The following is a 25,206-nucleotide window of genomic DNA, read 5'->3' on the forward strand; positions in this document are numbered from 1 at the left end:
TTTGGTTAGTCTTTGTGACATAATACCTACTAATTTAATAGGTGGGGTCAAAATGTAGCTCATCTAGAGATTAGATTACTTACATAATATATAATTCAGGAAACTGCCAAAGAAATAGCTATGGTTCCAGAAACCTTATGGGCAAAATCCTCTACAGACATATTCAAACCAATTAGAACACAGCTCATAAGATTATAAATGGATTCTTCCTAGATTATCATAAAGCTTTCTTTTTTTGTTTTTACAAATATGAAAATGTTAGGTCATGCTCTAGGTATATTAACTCAATAACATAGCACATATCAAAGAATCAATGCCCATCAAAGGCAATACCTTAATTGAATAGCCTCATTGTCTCAGAGTACTTCCAGATATCAGTCAAAACTAAATTAGTCAAAATACCTTTAGGTTTTGTATTAATCCTTTAAATAAAATGTTACATGTGTATATCCCCATCATTAATGGAAACATTCAACATTTTTATACCAATTAATTAATTATGAATTATCAGTCTCACTGAATTACCATTTGCTGGTATAATATTTTCAATGCAACAACTCTATAACCCTTATTGAATAAGGAGAATTTCCTCATTATGATTCTATAAATCAGGAAGTATCCATACTCAGAACAAAATTTTTGGACACTTCAATACCAAATCCTGACATAGTATTGTTTGTTGATGGGGTTATATTAAAAAATAAAAAGGATAATATAGGCTTGACATACAATAAGTAGCCTAGTTTCCTTGTAAAAATCTACTTCCTTACAATGAAATAGTTTAGCTCAAATGATTAAATTATGGCTCTCTCTAAGGCATATCAAATTACTAGGAGAGTAAAATATATATAAAATAACATCTAGTATGCTCTTAGACTAACTGACCCGTCTTAGGACTGCTTTTGTTGCATCCTATAGATTTTGCTGCATTCTATAAAGAAAGCTAAGCACTGAAGAATTGATGTTTTTGAATTGTGGTATTGGAGAACACTCTTGAGAGTCCCTTGGACTGCAAGGAGATCAAACCAGTCCATCCTAAAGGAAATCAGTCCTGAGTATTCATTGGAAGGATTCATGTTGAAGCTGAAACTCAATAATTCTTTGGCCACCTGATGCAAAGAACTGACTCATTTGAAGGGACCTTGATGCTGGGAAAGACTGAAGGCAGGAGAAGGGGACGGCAGAGGATGAGATGGTTGGATGGCATCACCAACTCAATGGACATGAGTTTGAGCAAGCTCTGGGAGTTGGTGATGGACAGGGAAGCCTGATGTGCTGCAGTCCATGAGGTCACAAAGTGGGACATGACTGAGCGACTGAACTGAACAGAGTTTGTGTGGCTGTCATTTGTCTCAAGGTACTTTTAAAATTTCCTCTTTGATTTCATTATTGACCCACTTTGTAGTGTGTTGTTTAATCTCCATGTAATCATTTTTTCTCATTTCTCTTTCTGTGGTTGACTTCCAGTTTCATGGTATTGTGGGTCAGAATAGATGCTTGAAATAATTTCTGTCCTCTTACATTTGTGAGGCTTGTTTTGTATCCCTGCATGTGGTCGAGCCTAAAGAATATTCAATGTGCATTTGAAAAGAATGTGCTTTTTTTTTTTTTTTTTATGCAAGGTCATGAAAATAGCAATTAAGTCTAACTGATCTTTTATGTCATTTAGGATCTCTGTTGTCTTACTGAAGTTCTGTCTGGAATATCTGTCCATTGATGTCAGTGGGGTGTTAAAGTCTCCTACAATTATTGTATTCTCAATTCTCCCTTTATATGTCAATATATTTTTTTTTAATGCATTTAGGTGCTTCTATATTGGGTGCACATATGTTAATGGGTGTTATGTTCTCTTCTTGTATTGATCCTTTTATCATTATATAGTGTCCTTTATCTTTTTTATGGCCTTTAAAATCTATTTTGTCTGATATCAGTACTGCCACCTACCCCTGATTTCTTGTCATTTCCATTTGCATGAAATATCTTTTTCCATCCTCTCACTTTTGATCTGTGTGTGTCCTTCACCCTTAGTGGGTTTCTTGCAGGCAGCATATTGTAGGCTCTTGTTTTATTATCCAACTGCCACTCTATGTCTTTTGATTGGAGCATTCAGTCCACTGACATTTAAGTTATTGATAAATATGTATTTATTTTCATTTAACTCTTGTTTTTTCCAATTGACTTTGCATTTCTTCTTTGTTCTTCTTTTTATTTTTGTTTTTCCTTTTGTGGTTTTATGGTTTTCTTCTGCATTATGCTTGAGCTTTCTTGGTTTTGTTTTCTGTGAATCTACTGAATGCTTTTGATTTGTGGTTACCTTATTTTTCAAGTATGTTAACCTCTTACTATATCTGGGAGTCATATAGGCTCAAACACACTCTAAAAAATGTATATTTTCTTACTCCCTTCCCCCACATTTTATTTTGATGTCCTTTTTTACATCTTCACATTTACCTTTTTGCTGTTTATTGTGGTTATCATCACTTTCACAAATTTTTTTTTATATACACTGCCTTATTTGTGATTTTTCTCTTTTCTGTAGATTCTTATTTCTTTTCTATTTATAGAATAACTTTCAGTATTTCTTTTAGTATAGGTTTAGTATTGCTGCTGCTGCTACTGCTAAGTTGCTTCAGTCGTGTCCAACTCTGTTCAACCCCAGAGATGGCAGCCCACCAGGCTCCCCCATCCCTGGGATTCTCCAGGCAAGAACACTGGAGTGGGTTGCCATTTCCTTCTCCAATGCGTGAAAGTGAAAAGTGAAAGTGAAGTTGCTCAGTCATGTCTGACTCGTAACGACCCCATGAACTGCAGCCTACCAGGCTCCTCTGTCCATGGGATTCTGCAGGCAAGAACACTGGAGTGGGGTGCCATTGCCTTCTCCAATGCGTGAAAGTGAAAAGTGAAAGGGAAGTTGCTCAGTCGTGTCCGACTCTTAGCAACCCCATGGACTGCAACCTACCAGGCTCCTCTGTACATGGGATTTTCCAGGTAAGAGTACTGGAGTGGGTTGCCATTAAATACTCAAAAGAATTTAGTATTCTTTTAGCTTTTGCTTACTGAAAAATTTATTTCCCCTTTCTATTCTAAATAATACTCTTGCTGGGTAGATTATCCTAGATGCCAGTTTTTCCCTTTCAGGACTTGCTACTCTCTTCTGGCCTGCAATGCTTCTGTAGAACCTCATCTATGGAATGTTGCCTACAACCTCATCTCAGCCTGGGAATCAGGCAGTCAACCTGGATGTTGCTCAGGCACCGTGTTCATGGAGCCACCAGTGCAGGACCCTTGTGCAGTTTCACTGAAGCCAGGCACTGGGACCCACCATAGTCACAAAGTTGTGCTCTGTGTGCACAACTATATGTGTGCACAAGGGAATCAGGGCAGACCCCAGTGCTATGTCTACATGTGTACACCCATAAAACCTGCAGCTGCTAACTCCAGACCTGCCCCAGATGTGGAAGCACCAGTAAATCCATGCAGATATTCCACAGACACTGAGATTATAAAGTCCTGGCAACATACATCCATCAAAGTTGCAAAGCCGCAGGACAAGGCTGATTCCAGCCCAGCTTCTGAAATCAAGCAGTCCTGGGGATCAGCTCAGATTTCAGCTCTGCCTCTACATGTGGGCAACTGCAGCGCTTACATGCTCCAAGAGCTTGTGGAGGCAGAGCTGCACCCACTGTGAGGTCACTGGAGAATAAGGCTGCAAGGATAGGGCCCCTGCCCCTCCCTTTGCTTGCATAACAACAGAACTTCTATAGTGGACTCGGGCTTTGTTCTGTGCACACTCCCAGTCGCAGCCTGGACCACACTCTAGCACCTTCAAGCTGTTTCCATGTAGTCAACTTTAGTCCTATATCCAGGGCTGTCTGCTGAAGTCTGAGTTTCACCACCGAGCCACTGTGCACACCAGCAGATGCGACCCTCAGGCTGGGGTATGCGGTGAGGTTGCCAGGACCATTAATGCTGGTCTCAATCTGTTCTGCCTGCTCCAAGCCAGCTGCTGACTCTCCGCTGAGCCTCTGAATCTCCCCTTCTGCCCAGCTGATCTCCCAGTTGGTGAAGGGGGTTCCCAGGGTGAGGGAATCTTTTCTCTTTCACAGATCTCTCCCAGGGGTACAGCTCTGTCCCATTCTGATTCCTTTTTTTTCACCCTACCCGTACATGGTGATCTTTCTTGTAGTTTTGGTTGTATATGAAGTTTGCTAGTGTCCAGCAGGTAATCTGTGAGAATTACTCCACATGTAGATGTATTTTTGATACATTTGTGGGAAGAGGTGAACTCCAAGTCCTTTTATTCTGCCACCTTGATCTCTGGCCCCAGAACTTGTTTCAAATATGTTCAACTGATCTGCAACAACTCACCTCAATAAACATACTTCTGTAAGTCAGCTAGGGTTGGCTTTTCACTTTTGAAAGTCAAGCAGTCACAGACAGACTCAAAGTAAATAAATATATCACTGAGTATATCAATCAACCAACAGTCTCATCTGAATAACCATGCTTCCCCAATGCCCTTTATAAATAAGATGAACATTCTGCTTTGTGCCTGACCAGCATAGCTCTCCCTTGCAGTAAGCAATCAATTCAGTTTTGTCTTTTTATTTCAGCTATTGAGTGGTGGTCTCATTATCCTTTGACATTTTCACTGTATATATATATGTATATATATATATATACATATATATAAATTTTTTACTTTTGGAACTTCAAACAATGGAACTTATTACCTATTAAATACATTTTAAAAATTTAAATAAAAGATCTTTATCTCAGAAATCCTTCTTGTGATTTCAAAAGTCAATGATATCAGCAAACGCTATTATCTGCTCTTAACTTAAATCTTACTGTAACTTAATCTTAAATGCTATATCTTCTCTTAACTTAAAATGTCACAATCGTCTCTTAACTAACTCCTCTGTTAAATGGAAGCATGTGTAGCAGACACAATATTATTCACAGATTAGGTGCTGATTTTCACCATGCTTAAAGATGTAAGATTCACTAAATGTTAAAGTAGAATGTAAAAAGTTACTGTAACTATTCACCTCTTATTAATAAAAATGGCAAAAAAGTATAGAGAACTTCGCAGAAAACAAATTTTTGAGGAATTTTAAATGATGTCAAAACTAGCAACTAAACCAAAGTCTCAGTACACCCCAAACTTAAAATTTGTTTCTGGTAGTGTTACCCTCCTAGGTTGATGTATTTAGAGAAAGGACAGATACCATTTTTAAATTATAAACAAATGTACTGTTATCTAATTTGTGTGGCCTAAAACTCTTAAATCCTTTATTTTAAACTTTATTAAAGGACACAAAAATATAAAATTTAAGAAATAGGCCTAATTTTTATTATTCCTCTGGTTTATGCAAGTCTTATTCAACTTTTATACCTTACATGTTAATAAATAATAATAATCATAGCTAATACATACATAGTGCTTTATAAGAGCCAAGCACTGTTTCAAGTGTTTTACAAATATTAACCCAAGGAGTACCCGTGTGAAAAGATCAGAATTCCAGTTCTCATACAGACATATTCTCCTTATTTTAGGAGGGCTTTTATTCTATTAGGACAAAGAGTCTCTGAAGTCTCGGAACGGAAGCAACTGTTGAAATTTTAGCAACTCAAACAGCCATCACCAATTAAGAAATGTAACTTTTCATATTACCAATCTTTTTCCTGCATATCATAGGCTCAAACTACTTTTGTTCCTGAATTATTAAGATGTTGTGAGCAATTAAATTTCATATAAGAGCTTGCATAAACTAGCAGAAACATACTGTTGCACCCAGGATTCATTTGTATATTGAAGTTCATGGATTTGAGAGCCCAATTCAAAAGTCCTGTGTCAAGAAAATGTTTGTGGGGGAAAATATTATGTACATTACACCCACAGCAAACTTTAAGACTGCTTTACCTCCGTCAGTTCCAGAGCTTTATTGTAGCCCATTGAGTGCAGAGTTACCCAGAGATCACGAGGATCTCCTTCTCGGTCGTTGGCTTCCATCAGATTCAGATCCATAAAGCCCTGTCTTGTTAGTTCATTTTTCTTGGTATCAAAATTCTCTGTCAAAACAACCAAAAGTTTCTTCCTTACATATTTTAAGTTCATACATTTACTAAAATGGCTATATTATTATTCATAAATGTTTACTTTGAAGGAGGCCTTAAGAATCTGTGAGCACTATCAAAGTGAAATAAGAATGGCTCAAGGACTTTCCTGGTGGTCCAGCGGTTAACAATCCCCTGCCAATGCAGAGGACACAGGCTCGATCTCTGGTCTGGGAAGATTCCATATGCTGTAGGGCGACTAAGTCTGTGTGACACAACTACTGAGCCTGTGCCCTAGAGCACGCACGCCACAACTTCTGAGCCCACCCGCTGCAACTAGAGACAGACCCCATTCACGGGGACTAGAGAAAGCCTGCGCGCAGCAACGAAGACCCAGCACAGCCAAAAATAAATTAATTAATAAATAAACAAAGACCATATTTAAAAAAAAAAGAGTGGTTCGAAACATGTTTGAGAGATACTGTTCTAATTTCCCACAACTCAGCATAAGCACTATCACAGATTTAGTTTTTCAACAAGAGCTAAAGTCATAAATAGTACAAATATATTTCAAAATTAGAGGAAGTCTTAATTTTTCTGGGTAAATTCCAAGCTGCCTGCTTATCAGAGTATATACTAACATGTATTTTAATATTAGGGTATATACTGGTGAAGCCAGTACTGTATTTCAAAAATTAAAATACTTACTTGCCACTTAAATGCAAATGAATTTGATGTAATATCCCCCAAACTACTGGTATTTCAAAAGGGAAAAGTGAATGGTGCCAGATTCAAGGAGACTATTATATGCTTAACTGCTTTAATTTTAATAGAATTGTCCCCTGGTCCTTAAAAACTGTTAGATAATAGGGAATACTTTGAGTCCATGAATGTCCCACACAAATCTAAGTATGCCCATTTTAACACTGTTTATAAGCAAAAATTCATGTAGAAATATCTATATATAACTCTTGAATGTGACTATGAAATAGATAAAAAATAGCTACTCATTTTGGATTATGTTCTGTTAACTGCCCTACAACAAAGAAAGATTTTATTTTCCAACTCCCATCTATAATATGCCCAAGGAAAATGGGTACTCTTATTTGAGACATCTCTTTAATACACGTTACTGTGAGAAAAGAGGCAGAGACATAGCTGTTTAAAACTGGTTGACTGATTAATAGTTTAAAATGCTTAGAGTTTGGAAAGTGATTCATAACTTTTGTAAAGACAAAAAAGGAAATGTAGATTAAATTAGATCATAGAGAGATACAGTAACAACTAAAATGGAAGCTGGAGCTACTAAGTAGAGGAGCAAGATGAAAACATTAATATTTGATATATAATACAAAGAAATAATTACTTTTAAGAATAATGTATATAGATATAATGCTATAGAGACTATCAATAACTAATCTACTTTTAAAACTTAAAATTATCAATTCTCCATTAATCTTTTAAAGTTTGTTAATACCCAACTTCAAGACTTCCTTTAAAGCTACAGTAATCAGGAGAAGTGTGGTATTAGTGAAAGATGAGACAAATGGTTCAGTGGAATAGAACAGAGAACTCAGAAATACCCATACAAGTATGACAAAGAGAAAGAGAATCAAAATATTATATCAATAAAGTTACAAGATGATTGCATCTTCCTAAAACTAATACTCTATTATGTGTTATCAATCTTGTTAATCAAAGTTTAAAATTGTAAATCAATATGTATTTCTTGTTATTGATTACACTACATAAAACTTCAGTTAAAAACAGTTAGTCAGCTATACCCTAATACAAAATAAAAAGTTAATAAAAGATTAAAAAAAAACTTTATATTAATAATACTTCTACTTTACTTGCTCTTTTGAAAAATAGATTGATCAGATTCCTCCCTAGCTCACTGACTGCCAAGACCATTTCAAGAACCAGAGGATTAGGACACATTACTACTCCAGTGACAGCAACATGTGAGTTAATCTCTCTCTTGACTACATTCCAACCTTCTCAGACTTCTTGCTCTATGATTTATAGTTGGCTATGGTTTTCCGGCGTTCTCCTTTGACCTTTTAGTCCTTAGATGTAGCCAGTCTTTTTTAGATTCTTTTCCCATAAAGGTCATCACAGAGTATTGAGAATTCTCTGTATTATAGAGTAGGTTCTTATGAGTTATCTATTTTATATATATAGTAGTGTGTATATGTTGGAGAAGGCAATGGCATCCCACTCTAGTACTCTTGCCTGGAAAATCCCATGGATGGAGGAGTCTGGTGGGCTGCAGTCCACGGGGTCACTAAGAGTCGGACACGACTGAGTGACTTCACTTTCACTTTCACTAAATACACAAGCTCTATCCTCTTTTCAGTCTTCTCCCAAGTAACAACTGACTTCACCTCACTCTCATTTTTCTTTGCCCATGTTAGTATTTTTGGCTTCTCCAATGGGACCCCACTCCCATGGATGGAGGAGCCCGGTAGGCTGCAATCCATGGGGTTGCTGAGAGTGGGACACGACTGAGCGACTTCACTTTCCCTTTTCACTTTCATGCATTGGAGAAGGAAATGGAAACCCACTCCATAATGTTCTTGCCTGGAGAATCCCAGGGATGGGGGAGCCTGGTGGGCTGCCGTCTATGGGGTCACACAGAGTTGGACACGACTGACGTGACTTATCAGCAGCATACATCCATGGGTGGCCTTTCTTAATTCAACTCAAATACAAAAAACAAAACAATTCTTAACATACATAAACAACTTCCTGGAAACCTCTTAATATGGAAAATCCCATGGACGGAGGAGTCTCGTAGGCTACAGTCCATGAGGTCTCGAAGACTCGGACACGACTGAGCGACTCACTTTCACTTTTCACTTTCATACATTGGAGAAGGAAATGGCAACTGACTCTAGTGTTCTTGCCTGGAGAATCCCAGGGATGGGGGAGCCTGGTGGGCTGCCGTCTATGGGGTCACACAGAGTCGGACACGACTGAAGTGACTTAGCAAGCAGCAGTAGCAGCAGTCTGTTAGCTCTTTGCTGCCCTCTCCTGGGCACAGTTTGGGTCTCTTCACTACTTCAGTCTTCACTATCAGAGCTAAGACAAAGTTTTTATATTCTAAGCTCCAAAGAACGCAGTAATTATGAGTAAGTAATTTACATTTTCTTTTAACTTGAGTACTATACCAACTACCAATTTAAGAAAAATAAATGTTTAATTTGTTATGATCTACAAACAATGCTACTATTTTTAAACTGTCCTAACTGCTATAACGGAGAAGGCAATGGCACCCCACTCCACTACTCTTGCCTGGAAAATCCCAGCGGAGCCATGGACAGCGGAGCCTGTTAGGCTGCAGTCCATGGGGTCGCTAAGAGTCGGACACGACTGAGCAACTTCCCTTTCACTTTTCACTTTCACGCAGTGGAGAAGGAAATGGCAACCCACTCCAGTGTTCTTGCCTGGAGAATCCCAGGGATGGGGGAGCCTGGTGGGCTGCCGTCTATGGGGTCACACAGAGTCGGACACAACTGACGCGACTTAGCAGCAGCAACTGCTATAATATTCAATGGAGAAATTTGATATTTCACTTCTTAAGGATGAAAGGGTATATATACGAATATAACACACCCATTAAGAAAAAATGCTTACCTCTGCAGACAGCCCAAGCATCTTCATCACACTTCTCACTGCTTGTTCTCAATTCAAAAAAATTATATTCTTCAAGACTAAGAAGACCATTTCCATCTAAATCAATTACTTCAAATATATCTGATAAAGTTGACCTAAATTAAAAAAAAATAGCAAATTATTTGTCTCTAAGGCAACTAGACTGAAGAAGGTTTCGATGAGGATAACTTTCAAAAGGAAGTTATATCAAGGCATTAAACAATATTTGTGATGAATTCATCTATGAAACAGAAACAGACTCAGACACGGAGAATAAACTTGCGGCTGCCAAAGGGGAGGGAGAGCTGGGGGGAGCTGGACTGGGAGTTTGGAATTGATAAACAACAAGGTCCTATTGTATAGCACAGGGAACTATACTCAATATCTTGTAATAAACCATACTGGAAAAGAATAAAATAAAAACAGTATTTGTGAATGACAGAGTTAATGTATCCAAATATACATTCTACTCTGTCTAGCATTACATGACATAATCAAGCTTCTAAAGCAACCGCAGTATCTTAACATGTAGCAGGAACTCAAACAGAAGTTCCCCTTTTCTTTTTACCTGTCTCCATCTTTCTTCCTCTCTACTGGTAGCAAGATCTTACTTACATATTTAGAATATGGGAGAACTACCCTATTTGGATTTCATATTAGACAGTTATCTCAGACAATAGTACAATTAGCAGGACCTATTTCTAGTGGAGGAGAAATCAGTAAATTTGTAACTAAAGTTGACTTGCCAACTATACGGAATCCAGAAATAAATGGCAATCCCATTCAAAACCTTATGAATAGAAGGTCACAGTCAGATGCCTAGTGGATGAGTTGAGCTACTGATTAGAAACTGGGGCTGGGGTTTGCAGCTAGCCAAAGGAAAGGATGGAAGGCAGGCTACTGATCCACATCCAGTCTAGTGTTATACCTCGGACTTTAATAAACAAAACTTACCTAAATTCCTTTGTAAGAAATAATTCCCCTGTTTCATCTCTGTATACAAGTTGGGCTTCTTCTGTTACTGGTTTTACTTCTTTTCTTAGCCTGCAGCCAGTTGTGGAAGGAACTAACCAGTAAATTCCAGGTCCTAGTTCACCAGTCCACCCAAACGTCTTTTCTCAAAAGAATTTTTAAAACAAACAAACGCCATGAGTCTTAATGACTTTTAATCATTCTTATGAAAGAGAAGCATTAGAAACAGTTTTTTTTTTTAACTAATATTCACCAATTCTATTATGGTTCTATCATTGTTTTACAGGCTTCAAACTCTTTTTGTTAATGCTAAATCCAGTAATATTAGATGCAGTTCTTTATATATTTATAAAATAACTAAAATTCTAATAGGTTAGAAGTTATACAACTTCTAAATCTTCCCAATATTCTTCAAACATGCCAGTGATGCACTTAAGGGGAATAGTTTTAATTTTTTTGGCTGTTTTTAAAATGGGATGTTGGATAATCTTGCTACCCATACTCTTTCATACTGAATGATTATAGCATGAAAGATTAATGTGTATTTGGAAAAGATCTGCTATATTTTATGCAAATTTCTGGTATATTTTATGTAAAGTTACATAGTTCATATAAAATGAATGAATATTAATTTAATATACTCACTTGAAGGTAGTGGACTTTATGAAACAAAGCAAATTGTGATTCTATAAAATTTTCTAGAATTTATTTTTAACATTTAACAGCATTAAGGGAATTCACTAAGTCCTAACTAAAGTTTCTAAAATATAATACTATGTACTTTATCCATTAGTATTAATAACTAGTTATGAAATATTTGTTATATTGAAAATGGTCTTAAAATACTATTTTGAGTTTTGACTGTGTGCAAATATTTCAACAGGAAACAAAGAGAAAAAACTTTAAGTAATTTTTCTGGGTTATAGTTGCCTAATATGATTCATATTCCATTCAATATCACAATAATCCAACTCTGTGCTCTGACCAGTAATACTGAAGAAGCTGAACAGTTCTATGAAGACCTACAAGACCTTCTAGAACTAAAACCCAAAAAAGATATCCTTTTCATTACAGGGGACTGGAATACAAAAGTAGGAACTCAAGAGATACCTGGAGTAATAGGCAAATTTTGCCTTGAGGTACAAAATGAAGCAGGTCAAAGGCCAACAGAGTTTTCCCTAGAGAATGCACTGGTCATAGCAAACACCTTCTTCCAACAATACAAGAGAAGACTCTAAACATGGACATCACCACATGGTCAATACCAAAATCAGATTGATTATATTCTTTGCAGCCAAAGATGGAGAAGCTCTACACAGTCAGCAAAAACAAGATTGGGAGCTGACTGTAGCTCAGATCATGAACTCCTTATTGCCAAATTCAGACTGAAATTGAAGAAAGTAGGGAAAACCACTAGACCATTTAGGTATGACTGAAATCAAATCCCTTACGATTATAGAATGGAAGTGACAAACAGATTCAAGGGATTAGATCTGACAGAGAGTGCCTGAAGAACTATGGACAGAGGTTCATGACATTGTACAGGAGGCAGTGATCAAGATCATCCCCAAGAAAAAGAAATCCAAAAAGGTAAAATGATTGTCTGATGAGGCCTTACAAATAGCTAAGAAAAGAAGAGAAGCTGAAGGCAAAGAAGAAAAGGAAAGATATACCCATTTGAAAGCAGAGTTCCAAAGAATAACAAGGAGATAAGAAAGCCTTCCTCACTGCTCAATGCAAATACAGGAAAACAACAGAACGGGAAAGACTAAAGATCTCTTCAAGAAAATTAGAGATACCAAGGGAACATTTGGTGTTGGAGAAGACTCTTGAGAGTCCCTTGGACAGCAAGAAGATGCAACCAGACCATCCTAAAGGAAATCATCGAATATTCAGGAAGTCCTGAATATTCATCGGAAGGACTGATGCCAAAGCTGAAACTCCAATCACTTTGGCCATCTGATGCAAAGAACTGACTCATTTGAAAAGACCCTGATGCTGGGAAAGACTGAAGGCAGGAGGAGAAGAGGACGACAGAGAATGAGATGGTTGGATGGCATCATCAACTCAATGGATATGAGTCCGAGTAAACTCCGGGAGTTGGTGATGGACAGCGAGGCCTGGTGCGCTGCAGTCCATGGGGTTGCAAAGAGTTGGACATGACTGAGCACGACTGAGTGACTGAACTGAACTGAACTGAAGGGAACATTTCATGCAAAGATGGGCACAATTAAGGACAGAAATGGTATGGACTGAACAGAAGCAGAAGATACTAAGAAGATGTGGCAAGGATATACAGAAGATCTATACAAAAAAGATCTTCATGACCCAGATAATCACGATGCTGTGATCACTCACCTAGAGCCAGACATCCTGGAATGCGAAGTCAAGTGGGCCTTAGGAAGCATCACTACGAACAAAGCTAGTCGAGGTGATGGAATTCCAGTTGAGATACTTCAAATCCTAAAAGATGATGCTGTAAAAGTGTTGCACTCAATATGCCAGCAAATGTGGAAAACTCAGCAGTGGCCAGAGGACTGGAAAGGGTCAGTTTTCCTTCCAATCCCAAAGAAAGGCAATGTCAAAGAATGTTCAAACTACTACTCAATTGCACTCATCTCACACGCTAGCAAAATAATGCTCAAAATTCTCCAACAGTACATGAACTGTGAACTTCCAGATGTTCAAGCTGGATTTAGAAAAGGCAGAGGAACTAGAGATCAAATTGCCAACATCTGTTGGATCACTGAAAAAGTAAGAGAGTTCCAAAAAAGCATCTACTTCTGCTTTACTGACTACACCAAAGCCTCTGACTGTGTGGATCACAAAAAACTGTGGAAAATTCTTTAAGAGATAGGAATACCAGACCATCTGATCTACCTCCTGAGAAATCTGTACGCAGGTCAAAAAGCAACAGTTAGAACTGACATGGAACAACAGACCGGTTCCAAATCGGGAAAGGAGTAAGTCAAGGCTGTATATTGTCACCCTGTTTATTTAACTTATATGCAGAGTACATTATTTGAAATGCCAGGCTGGATAAAGCACAAGCTGGAATCAAGACTGCCAGGAAAAATAGCAATAACCTCAGATATGCAGATGACACCACCCTTATGGCAGAAAGTGAAGAAGAACTAAAGAGCCTCCTGATGAAAGTGAAAGAGAAGAGTGAAAAAGTTGCCTTGAAACTCAACATTCAGAAAACTTAAGGTCATGGTATCCGGTCCCATCACTTCATGGCAAATAGATGGGGAAATAATGGAAATAGTGAGAGACTTTATTTGGGAGGGCTCCAAAATCACCGCAGATGATGACTGCAGTCATGAAATTAAGATGCTTGCTCCTTGGAAGAAAAGCTATGACCAACTAGACAGCATACTAAAAAGCAGAGACATTACTTTGTCAACAAAAGTCCGTCTAGTCAAAGCTATGGTTTTTTTCAGTAGTCATGTGTGGATGTGAGAGTTGGACTAAAAAGAAAGCTAAGTGCCGAAGAATAGATGCTTTTGACTGCAAGGAGATCAAACCAGTCAATCCTGAAGGAAATCAGTCCCGAATATTTATTGGAAGGACTGACGCTATAGCTGAAGCTCCAACACTTTGGCCACCTGATGTGAAGAACTAACTTTTGGAAAAGACCCTGATGCTGGGAATGATTGAAGGTGGGAGGAGAAGGGGACAACAGAGGATGAGATGGTTGGATGGCATCACCAACTCAATGGACATGAGTTTGAGCAAGCTCCGGGAGTTGGTGATGGACTGAGAAGCCTGGCGTGCTACAGTCCATAGGGTGGCAAAGAGTTGGACACGACTGAGTGACTGAACTGAACTGAATATGATTCAAATATAAATATATGATTTGTAATTCAGATTTTATTGACAGAAAATAAAAGTTTAATACAGTTTAAAAGAATTCACTATTTGTATGAATTAGCCATATTTGTAAAAATCCAATGTGAACAAAAACACTGGAATTTTACTATTATTTATGTAATATGTACTCTAAAACAAGATGGTAGAATCCCAGATAAACCTACCTTATACAAATTCTTTTCCATCATAGGATATTTATAATTAGTGCCAAGACATTTGTATAGGAAAACATTTTATTTTCCTGTTGTATGAAAGAAAACAAAATGACATCCCTACGTACCTTCTACGGAGAAGGCAATGGCACCCCACTCCAGCATTCTTGCCTGGAAAATCCCATGGACGGAGGAGCCTGGTGGGCTGCCGTCTATGGGGTCACGCAGAGTCAGACACGACTGAAGCGACTTAGCAGCATGTACCTTCTAGGTGCTTTCTGGAGCCCAATGGCTTCCTATAAAACCTAGGAGTTGTCTCTGTCAAATATATTAAACCTAAGAACTGAAGCATTTTCTAGTTGTGTATAAAGTAAAAGTGAGTCACTCAGTTGTGTCTGACTCTTTGCGACCCCATGGACAATACAGTCCATGGAATTCTTCAGGCCAGAATACTGGAGTGGGTAGCCAGGGGATCTTCCCAACACAGGGATGAACCCAGATCTCCCGCATTGCAGGCGGATTCTTTACTAGCTGAGCCACAGAGGAAGCCCATATCTAAGCAAATAGGTATTTCTGCTTCAGCACAGAATTTATTGTTGTTTAGTGGCTAAGTCATGTCCAACTCTTTTGTGACCCCATGGAGTGTAGCCTACCAGACTCCTCTGTTCATGGGATTTTCCAGGCAAGAATACTGTAGTGGCTTGCCATTTCCTTTTCCAGAGGATCTTTCTGATCCAGGGATCAAATCTATGTCTCCTGCACTGCAGGCAGATTCTTTACCACTAAGCCACTTTGGAAACCCTCAAATGCAAAACAAAGTTGCTCATTCAAATTCTCAATTCAGCCCTATTTCTGCTCTCACAAGTCAGAGGAATGATAATCATACTAAAGTGACCATGTCCTATGTTGGATTATAAGAAGCAACCCAATATAAGTGAGGGCTATTTTGAAAATTAAACATTGACCAAACTCATCTTTTGGAAATCATAATCTTTTAGATTGGCCAGATATAAACTGATATCCATGTGTGAAAAACAATTCTTGCTGTTTCCTAACATACGTTCTCTGATGAACCTCCTTGTCTCCACGTATAAACTTGAATTGCCATAGTTGGCAAATGCAAAGTCTTTCATGGGCACAAAACTCTTCTTAAAGAAAATAACTGTGAAACTAAAAGTAAAAATCCTTTGTAAATATGACGTATTACAGATAAACAGAGGAGTAAACAGTAAAGAGGTAAATAGAAACTCATTCAAATTTTACTACAGGCTTGCTATGTACTAAGATTTTTATATATGCAATATCACAAGAAAGTAATTTTAGACAAAACAAAGTAGGAAAGCCATTGTTTTAGACAATGTTTTTTATCTTGAACTTAACTATGTAGTCAGTTTTGAAGAAGAGTTTAGTCAAAACATTAACTTTTGTCATTTTATTTGTTTCTTGACTATAACTATTCTTGTCTGTTAGGAAGCCGACAATAAAGACTTTTATATAACATTCCATCAGGGAAATGTTTGTCTGTCGCTGGGCCTATATAAAGATTAAATATGATATTGCAGTAAGCTCTTGAATAGTATTATTCATGCTACTGTGTAGCAGATGTATTTTGTATTCCTCATAAAATAAATAGCCACATTTATGTATCTGCCTCACATATTTGGCCTCTGAGTAAATATATAATTAGAAAAGATCAGAACAACCCCATGGGCAACATACAAAATCATTTGAAAGCATTTCTTCAGATCAATCTATTTTTAGACCCTCTAATATGAGGAAAGCCTGAGGATATGAAGTTTTTCTTTTTTGCAGTAGTACTAAAAGTAAGACAAACATCTAGAGGAACTTTTTCAAAGTTGAACTGCTTGAATTAAGGGGAAAAAATTCCCTGGCAACAATCATTTTTATTGAGTATAAGAAAAAAAATGTTCACATGTGGGGGGGGCATCAGGGTATCAGAAAAGATGAAAGTGAATTATAATGTCGCACACAACATATAAGTTATAAAGTCAAGGCTGCCAATAAATCCTCAATTTTTAAATCTCAGCAAATTAAAATCCTTCACAATTAATAAAAACATATGAATAATGATAAGAATTGTATTTACCTTAATTGAAAGAGAAGAAAAAAAGGTTAAAGATATATAGAAAAACTATTATTTTCCCCAAACTTGAGATCATATTATACTTTTAACTATACATTAGAAAATAAACATGTATACTTCTCTATTTCGTAGTTCGGTAAAATACAGAAGTTGTAGATTTGCTTGACTTTCATTTTCCTTAAGAATATATAAGGCAGTATCAACTGACAACCAAGGGGATGGTTTTCCTATAAACAAAAAACCCCAAACATCTTAAAATAAGCAATCACTACTTAGATCTTTCCTATTTTAAAAAGAAGTTAATGGTTTCTTTCCCCTTTGAATTATTTTTTTTAATTCACATCCATTTTCATATGTAAACATCAAAAGACATTTTCAATAAGACATATAACTATACAAAGTGATCTTGTTAGAAACATTCTGCATATATACACCTCTAAAAATCATAAATTTTAAAAACTCATTAGAGAGCTAAGGTTGCAACGCAACCAAGTAGACTGAAATCCAAGGAAAAACAACCCTTTCAAGAAGGGACAAGATACAAGTACTGGCTCACTTGTAAAGGAGCATAGGAGGAAAAGATGTTAGACATCATTCATATCCCCTGATAGACTTTTCCTAGGAACATTAGACCCATATATCCAACTGCCTATTTGACATTTCTACTTGGATTTCTATGCCTAAAACTATCCAAACACCTGAAGAAAAAAACTGTCCATCTATAGTCTTCTCTATCTCAGGTAAGAGACAGAGAAGAGTATCTCAAACCAGTTGCTCAACCCCCCAAATCCTGGAATCATCTTTAACTTCTTCCGTCCCTCCTATGTCATAAACAAGCTTCAGGAAATGCTATGGTTTGACCTTCAAGACACATCCAGAATCTTCTACTTCTTATCTCCTTTGCACCTCCGTTCAAAGCAAAAGCATTCTTTGCTTTCTCCTGAGTACCCTTCAATCTGTTTTCAATATACAACCTGACTGCTCTTGCTAAAATGTCAGAAAATGTTCCATCTCTACTCAAAATCCTCTAATAGAGTTGAAAGTTGGAAGAAAGCTGCTCCCATCCTAACAATAGGAAAAAAATGCACAAACTACAAAATCATAGCATTTCTTAAACCCATAAGATATGAGGTCACAGGATTACCATGAAGTCTGAAATCCAAGGAAAGACAGACCCTTCTAAGGAGGGATGAGATGCAAGCATGGCTGATCTGTGGGGGCACAGAGGAAAACAAGATGTCAGGCATGGAAGTGGAAGAGAGAGCGCAGAAGAAACAAAGATTCAACATTTTCTAAAAACAATAACCAACATAAATCCAAGAAACTCAGGGCTTTCTAATAGGATAAATACCAAAAAATAAACACAAACAAACAACAACTTAAAAAATAAACTTCTCCAAAATTCAAAAACAGCATCAACAAGAGAAACAAAGAACATCAAGACACATATTCAAACTATTGAAAATCAAAGATGAAGAGAAAATCTTGATGGCAGCCTCCTAAGGGTTTTTCATTTCTATTTCTTTCAGAGTAAAAGTCCAAGTTATGCACTTTTACAACATTATGGCAAAAAACAAAACTCTACCTGGTTTCGTCCTTGTTTCTCCTTTGTCTTCATCTCTTACCATTCTCTCCTTCCCTACTTCATTACAGCCACTCTAGCCACCTTGTTCTAACACCAGGCGCACTCTACACCTCAGAGCCTCTGAACAGAGGATTCCCTCTACCTGCCCCTTGCTCTTCATCCATCCCTTCCGCCACCCCTACATCCACTAAACTTGCTCCCTTGCTTCCTGTGGAAGACAGCAAAAAATGGCTGCTCCTGTCTGCATTCACAGCCCTTTGCAATGTGATTTTGCAGCTCTTTCATCAAGAGATCAAATCTATTTCTCCACCTTATAAATCTGTACTTGCCTTGTGATTTGCTGTGAACAACAGAGAGTAACAGAAGTAATGTGCCGGTTCTGATCCCAGGCCTATGCTGCTTCTGCTTTCTCTCTCAGATTCCTGTTATACCATAAGAACAAGTCCAGGCTAACTTACTAGAGGATTAGAGACTACACAAGGCAAAACCAAGTTGTCTCAGCTGAGGCCCACACAAAGAAAAGAGCCCAATCAAGACCAATTAAAGCCAGCCACCAGCTATCCTGCAGCTGATCACAGCGGTATGGGTGAGCTCCACAGAAAAAAGCCAAGCTCAGTTCAGACCAAAAAACTGTTCAATAGACCTGCTCATGAGCAAACAAATGTTTAATTATTTTAAGCCACTGAGTTTTGGGGGTAGTTTATTACATAGCTGCTGCTAAGTCGCTTTCAGTCATGTCCGACTCTGTGAGACCCCATAGACGGCAGCCCACCAGGCTCCCCCGTCCCTGGGATTTTCCAGGCAAGAACGCTGGAGTGGGTTGCCATTTCCTTCTCCAGAGCATGAAAGTGAAAAGTGAAAGTGAAGTCACTCAGTCGTGTCCAACTCTTTGCGACCCCATGGACTGTAGCCTACCAGGCCCCTCTGTCCATGGGATTTCCCAGGCAAGAGTACTGGAGTGGGGTGCCATTGCCTTCTCCGACTGTAGACGCTAGGAAATCATTAATTTTTATCTATCATTGGTGTACAGAAAAGTATTACCATTACCATACAAAAATTATTAAATAAGGACTAAGTCATATGACATAGGACTTTGAAGGTATTCAAAAATACTTGCAGCTCTTATTTGTCCCAAATTACGCTCCTACTGAAGTTCTCTCATGTGTATTCACTTAAAGAATTGATAAATGGAAAAAGCTAAGGATTAATTAGTGGATAAAAAGTTAATTCTATGTCAAGAGGAAACCAGGTAACATTTTGTTCTTTGAATAATATGACAACACAGTCAACGTCTAAATTACTTTTTTTCTTCAAATATATAACCACGTCTCTTACTTTGCATAATGTGACAACATAGTGTATAAACAACTTTCTTTAAATGTACGTAACCATGTTTCTTAGGCAAATCCATTTTCTTCACTAACTAGAACCATCAAATACTTACATAAGTATTTTTAAAGCTGGCATAAAGTGATGTATTTTTTAAATATAGAAAATTTAAACTTGCCTTCAGCTTGACTCAGGCTTAATGGCTTAATTGTTATATAAACCAGGGATCTCTGAGCTATTTGCATCTTGTATTGATGACTAATGATTTCACCATCTTCTTCTAAGAAAAAGCAACCTTTTGATTGTACACATTGCCACTCCTGGAATAAAGGAAAAATTTTTTTCAAAGAATATTCATTACAAGTTTCCAGCATGAAGAGCAATGAAGAAAAACCTAGGGAAGATATAAAAAGAAATGTCAACTAGAGCCAATGCCATCCAGGAATTTGTGACATCTTTAAGAGGCAGTATTTAAGTAACAAAAAATTAGGAAAAGATATAATAGGAGAAATATGAAAAATACAGTTCATGAGAGTTGGAGAAGTACTGAAACAAAGTAATAAATAAACATGCTGCTGCAATAATCAGGGTGAGGTTAGTGCTTAGAGCATATTAAGAATGGAGAACTAAGGATTGTTAAAACTGATATGTTGAGAGAAAAAGCAGTAGGATTTTATATTTAAAAGACAAAGTATGTGACAACCAAAATACTTGTTTCAAGTCTAGGTAACTAAAACACTAAACTCACTTCACAGCTATAGCAAAATGCTGATAAATACTAGTTTTGAGAAAGACCTCTCTAAATTAGCTCTAGAGGGATGGGATGCTTGGGAGGTGGGAGGGAGATTCAAGAGGGAGGGGCTGTATGTACACCTATGGTTGACTCATGCTGATGTATGGCAGAAACCAACACAATATTGCAAAAATTATCCTCCAACTAAAAAAATAAATAAAATTAAAAAAAAAGAAAATATATTTAGGGTAGTAAATTCAAAGTTTTTATAACACAGTGAAGTTCAAAGCGGGCTTCAGTCAAAAGTACAACTATTAATGATGAGTAAGAGTATGTATAGACTTTCAACTAACCTCCTTGTATTTACATTTACCCAACTGGAATGATAAAGGATATTAATTTAGAATTACAGAATATTAAAGGTAGAAATCTAAAAAGCAACTCAGTACAGACTTCTCTTTTAATGTCTGAAAAATAAAGTGATATGCTTAATTCACAATTCTCATTGATTGTAAACCTATATCTGAATTTAGGTGGCCTTGCTTTCTCTCCGTACTATCAGCTATATTCAAAATTCTTTTTTCCTGCACTTAATATCTGCCATGATTTTTAATCTAATATTTAATATTTTAATGATTTAAAACCTCATATTTATGAAATTATTAAGTATGATAATGCATTATTCAGAATTATACATATATTGATGTATAAATATAATTATTTGTTTTTTTTACTAAAAAAACAGATTTTAGTAGCTAAAAAATTTTTAATTGTGTTCAAATTATGGGTATAGCTGCCTCCTGCTACTGCTGCTACTGCTAAGTCGCGTCAGTCATGTCCAACTCTGTGCGACCCCATAGATGGCAGTCTACCAGGCTCCGCCGTCCCTGGGATTCTCTAGGCAAGAACACTGGAGTGGGTTGCCATTTCCTTCTCCAATGCATGAAAGTGAAAAGGGAAAGTGAAGTCGCTCAGTCATGTTCGACTCTTTGCGACCCCATGGACTGCAGCCTACCAGGCTCCTCCTTCCATGGGATTTTCCAGGCAAGAGTACTAGAGTGGGTTACCATGGCCTTCTCTGATAGCTGCCTCCTACCCCTAGGTTAAAAAAATGTTTAAATGAAACTAAAAAGCAATGCACCTTGCCTGGTACACTGGTCCCATCATTTCATGGCAAATAGATGGGGAAACAATGGAAACAGTGACAGACTATTTTCTTGGACTCCAAAATCACTGAGGACAGTGACTACAGCCATGATATTAAAAGATGCTTACTCCTTGGAACAAAAGGTATGACAAACCTATACAGCGTGTTAAAAAGCAGAGACATTACTTTGCTGACAAAGCTCTGTATAGCCAGAGCTATGGTTTTTCCAGTAGCCATGTACGGATGTGAGAGTTGGGCCATAAAGAAGGCTGAGTGCGAAGAATTGATACTTTCATTCAAAGTGTCATGCTAGAGAAGTCCCTAGGACAGCAAGGAGATCAAACCAGCAAATCCTAAAGGATATCAACCCTGAAAATTTATTGGAAGGACTGATGCCGAATCTGAAGCTCCAATACTGTGGCCACCCGATACAAAGAGGCAACTCACTGGAAAAGACCCTGATGCTGGGAAAGATTGAGGGCAGAAAAAGGGGATGACAGAGGACAAGTTGGCTGGATGACAGGATGTGGCATTTGGGAAACTCAAAGACGAAGAATTTCTCCACGTGCTTATGATATTTCTGGCTGACAGGACATGTTTTTATAAAATTTGGCTGGGGAATGAGTTAAAATTTTTATTAGAAGTCTTTCCAAAATTCTAATTTTAGAAAAGCTATAAGTAGAAGAGTATTTATAAGTTTCTTTGAAAGACATCAAATATAATACACGGTTAAGAAGGCTAGAAAATGTTAAGACAATAGCTATTATAAAATAGAAGAAAGCCAAATGCCATACTATATAAATCAACCAAACTTCAATATGATAATCATATTCTTTTGAATAGTAAATAACACAATTAGGAGAATTTGTATCTCTCTTGTTTCAAAGGAAGAATTCAAATTCTTTAAATCTATCAGAGTTATTAAACACGCAATGCTTATTCAACCCCAAATTTCCTTTAAAACAAATAGACTTTCAATCACACAAAGCTTTTTCTCTAGGACCTATACTAAAATGTTATAAATTAAAAGGAAAAAAGTACTGACAAAATATCTGGCTCTTTCAAATAAATTAATTTGAAAGGATTATAGATTAAGTTGACAGTTTGAGTGTTATGAGAAAAATGAAAGAAGGTTCAGTTTAAAAAATAAAATCTTAGCATGCTAGAGTAAGAAATTCCATGTATAATTTTTGACAATATAAAGCAGAAATAAAACAGTAGCTTGTAATTCTTACACAGGGCATAAGGTGGTGCTATATTCTACCAATTCAAGTAAATTCATATAAAAGGAAAAAATTCATTTGTCATATACAAATATTATTCCATTCACAATGTACAAGGAAATGCTTAAAAGCATAAATTAAAAATAGTAAAGTTGAAAATTCTAGCTATCAAAAACTTAAATTTATCAGTAAAATTATATTTTTCCTGGAACACTAGAGAATTTAATTTGTTTTGACATATAATTCTGCATTATTAAAGGTTTAGGTGAGGCAGAATTTAAGTAGTCGGTCTGCCGTGTCTGCGTGCACACTAAGTCGCTTTAGTCATGTCCGATTTTTTGCAACCCCATGGACTTCAGCCTGCCATGCTCCTCTGTCCATGGATTTTCCAGGCAAGAACACTGGAGTGGGTTGCCAAGCTCTCCTCCAGGGGATCTTCCTGATCAGGCATCAAACCCACATCTCTTATGTCTCCTGCATTGGCAGGCAGGTTCCTTACTACTAGCGCCCCCTGGGAAGCCCTTCATCTGCTATGGACTTGGTCAAAAGAGGAACTTGTATGTCATCATCACCATCATCAACATCACTGTTGTTTCTTATAAAGATTACCTTCTATTACATTATTAGAAGGCTATTTGCTGTCTGTTAAGAAAAGTAAGTAAACAGACTGCTGTTGAACTTTTTTTGTTAATAAAGAATCATAAACTGTACATACTTAAAAACAAGAGGTTAAATAGATGATTTATAAGGGAAAAAATTGATATGGATTGCCAACCTAATCAACAAGTTGAATTGATCAACATTTTGAAAATGTGAGACTTTTATAAGAAAATTATTATCTGGAGCTTTCATAAAAATTAAGTTAGACAACCATTTCAAGAATAAAATGTTTATATTTTTCTTGTTTTACATATATAGACATATATAACTTACATGTTATACATAAATATATGTAAAATGAGCTTTCCTGGTGGCTCAGATGGTAAAGAATCTGCCTGTAGTGTAGGAGACCTGGGTTTGACCCCTGGGTTGGGAAGATGCCCTGGAGAAGGGCATGGCAACCCACTCCAGTAGTCTTGCCTGGAGGATCTCATGGACAGAGAAACCTGGTGGACTACAGTCCATGGGGTCGCAAAGAGTCAGACATAACTTAGCGACCAAGCACATGGAACATATATGTAAAATAGATGTAGGCATTTCTAACTAGGGGTCTGGATATAATACTGAATCTCTGGAATTTATAATTCATGACTTTCTCTAATTTTAGCCATGACTGTCAACTGAAGCTATTCTCTTTAAGAAAAATTTCTGACATTCCCTGTACATGATAAAATCTAAAGTAAATATTTAGATAGAATTGAGGGCTGAGAAAAGAACAGTGATACAGTACCTATGTATAGCATACAGAAAGTAATACATGTATAGTTCCTGTAAAGGTTATATTTTCCTCCTCCTTGAAGGGTATAATTCAAGTCTTTTATCATTTGTGTGGATTTATGGTTTACAATCTGGCTTTATGCGTACCCCATTACAATAATTTTCTAATTTCTGAAAAGACCCTTCTTATCTGTCCTAATTCCATACTTCTCCACTACACATAAAATTGAGGTACTAAACTTGTTTAAAATAGATTTAAAGTCCTTGAAGAAAATTTAATAATTCTCTTAGTAATTTTTTTCTACCAATCTCAATTAAAACAAATTATACAATAACTATATTCCTAACCAAGTACTTTTTAGAGTTGTTGTGAAACTTAAGAAACATATAAAATTTAAGAAAAATTTAAAAGTAACCTCAAAGTAAAATGCAAACAAAGAACTAAATTTTGCTGAATAACAAAAGGATCACAGATTTTTTAAAAAATCATTTCTGCTCATGTAAGAAGTATTAGAGAATACAAAACAGTAGGCAATATCAAGATCAGGAAAAGGACAAGAAAATGTCAGGTAAGAAATATGAAAGCTATGAAGTATTTCCAAAAGACATTAGATTTTATATGAAAGTCACAGAATTTACAAGTTGACAGTATGCCTTCTTCATTCAATCATTAAATTCTCCTACTACCTCTCACCTAATTCCTAATACCTAAATACCTTTCCTTGTTGTTGATGTAATTAGATGCAAAGATTTAGTCTTCTGTTACACAATTACTATGGCCTACAGATTAATTTTGGCCTTGTCTATTATAGGAGTCCCCAGCCCCCAGGCTGCACAGCAAGAGGTGAGTAGCAGGAGAGGGAGCAAAGTTTCATCTGTATTTACAGTGCTTCCCATCGCCTGCATTCCTGCCTGAGCTCTGCCTCCTGTCAGATCAGCAGCAGCACGAGATTCTCATAGGAGAGCAAATCCTAACCCAAAGGTCAAGGTGGAA

The 25,206-nt window shown here is 37.0% G+C and overlaps 1 protein-coding gene across 2 annotated transcripts in view; it reads right to left on the reverse strand.

The window, feature by feature from the left end:
• EFCAB7 (EF-hand calcium binding domain 7) overlaps positions 1-25,206 on the reverse strand; it is a 55,010-nt gene that overhangs the window by 8,485 nt on the left and 21,319 nt on the right. Inside the window, exons 7-11 of one of the 2 annotated variants that reach the window (XM_027537031.1) lie at positions 19,911-20,052; positions 16,936-17,045; positions 10,672-10,829; positions 9,700-9,833; positions 5,927-6,075 (exon numbers count right to left, since the gene is read on the reverse strand). In XM_027537031.1, the coding sequence (XP_027392832.1) occupies positions 5,927-6,075; positions 9,700-9,833; positions 10,672-10,829; positions 16,936-17,045; positions 19,911-20,052 (693 nt within the window). The remainder of the gene's footprint in view (positions 1-5,926; positions 6,076-9,699; positions 9,834-10,671; positions 10,830-16,935; positions 17,046-19,910; positions 20,053-25,206) is intronic. The other variant, XM_027537032.1, reaches the window with a different exon arrangement.

Source organism: Bos indicus x Bos taurus, chromosome 3 (genome assembly GCF_003369695.1).
Source record: "Bos indicus x Bos taurus breed Angus x Brahman F1 hybrid chromosome 3, Bos_hybrid_MaternalHap_v2.0, whole genome shotgun sequence".
NCBI lineage: Eukaryota > Metazoa > Chordata > Mammalia > Artiodactyla > Bovidae > Bos > Bos indicus x Bos taurus.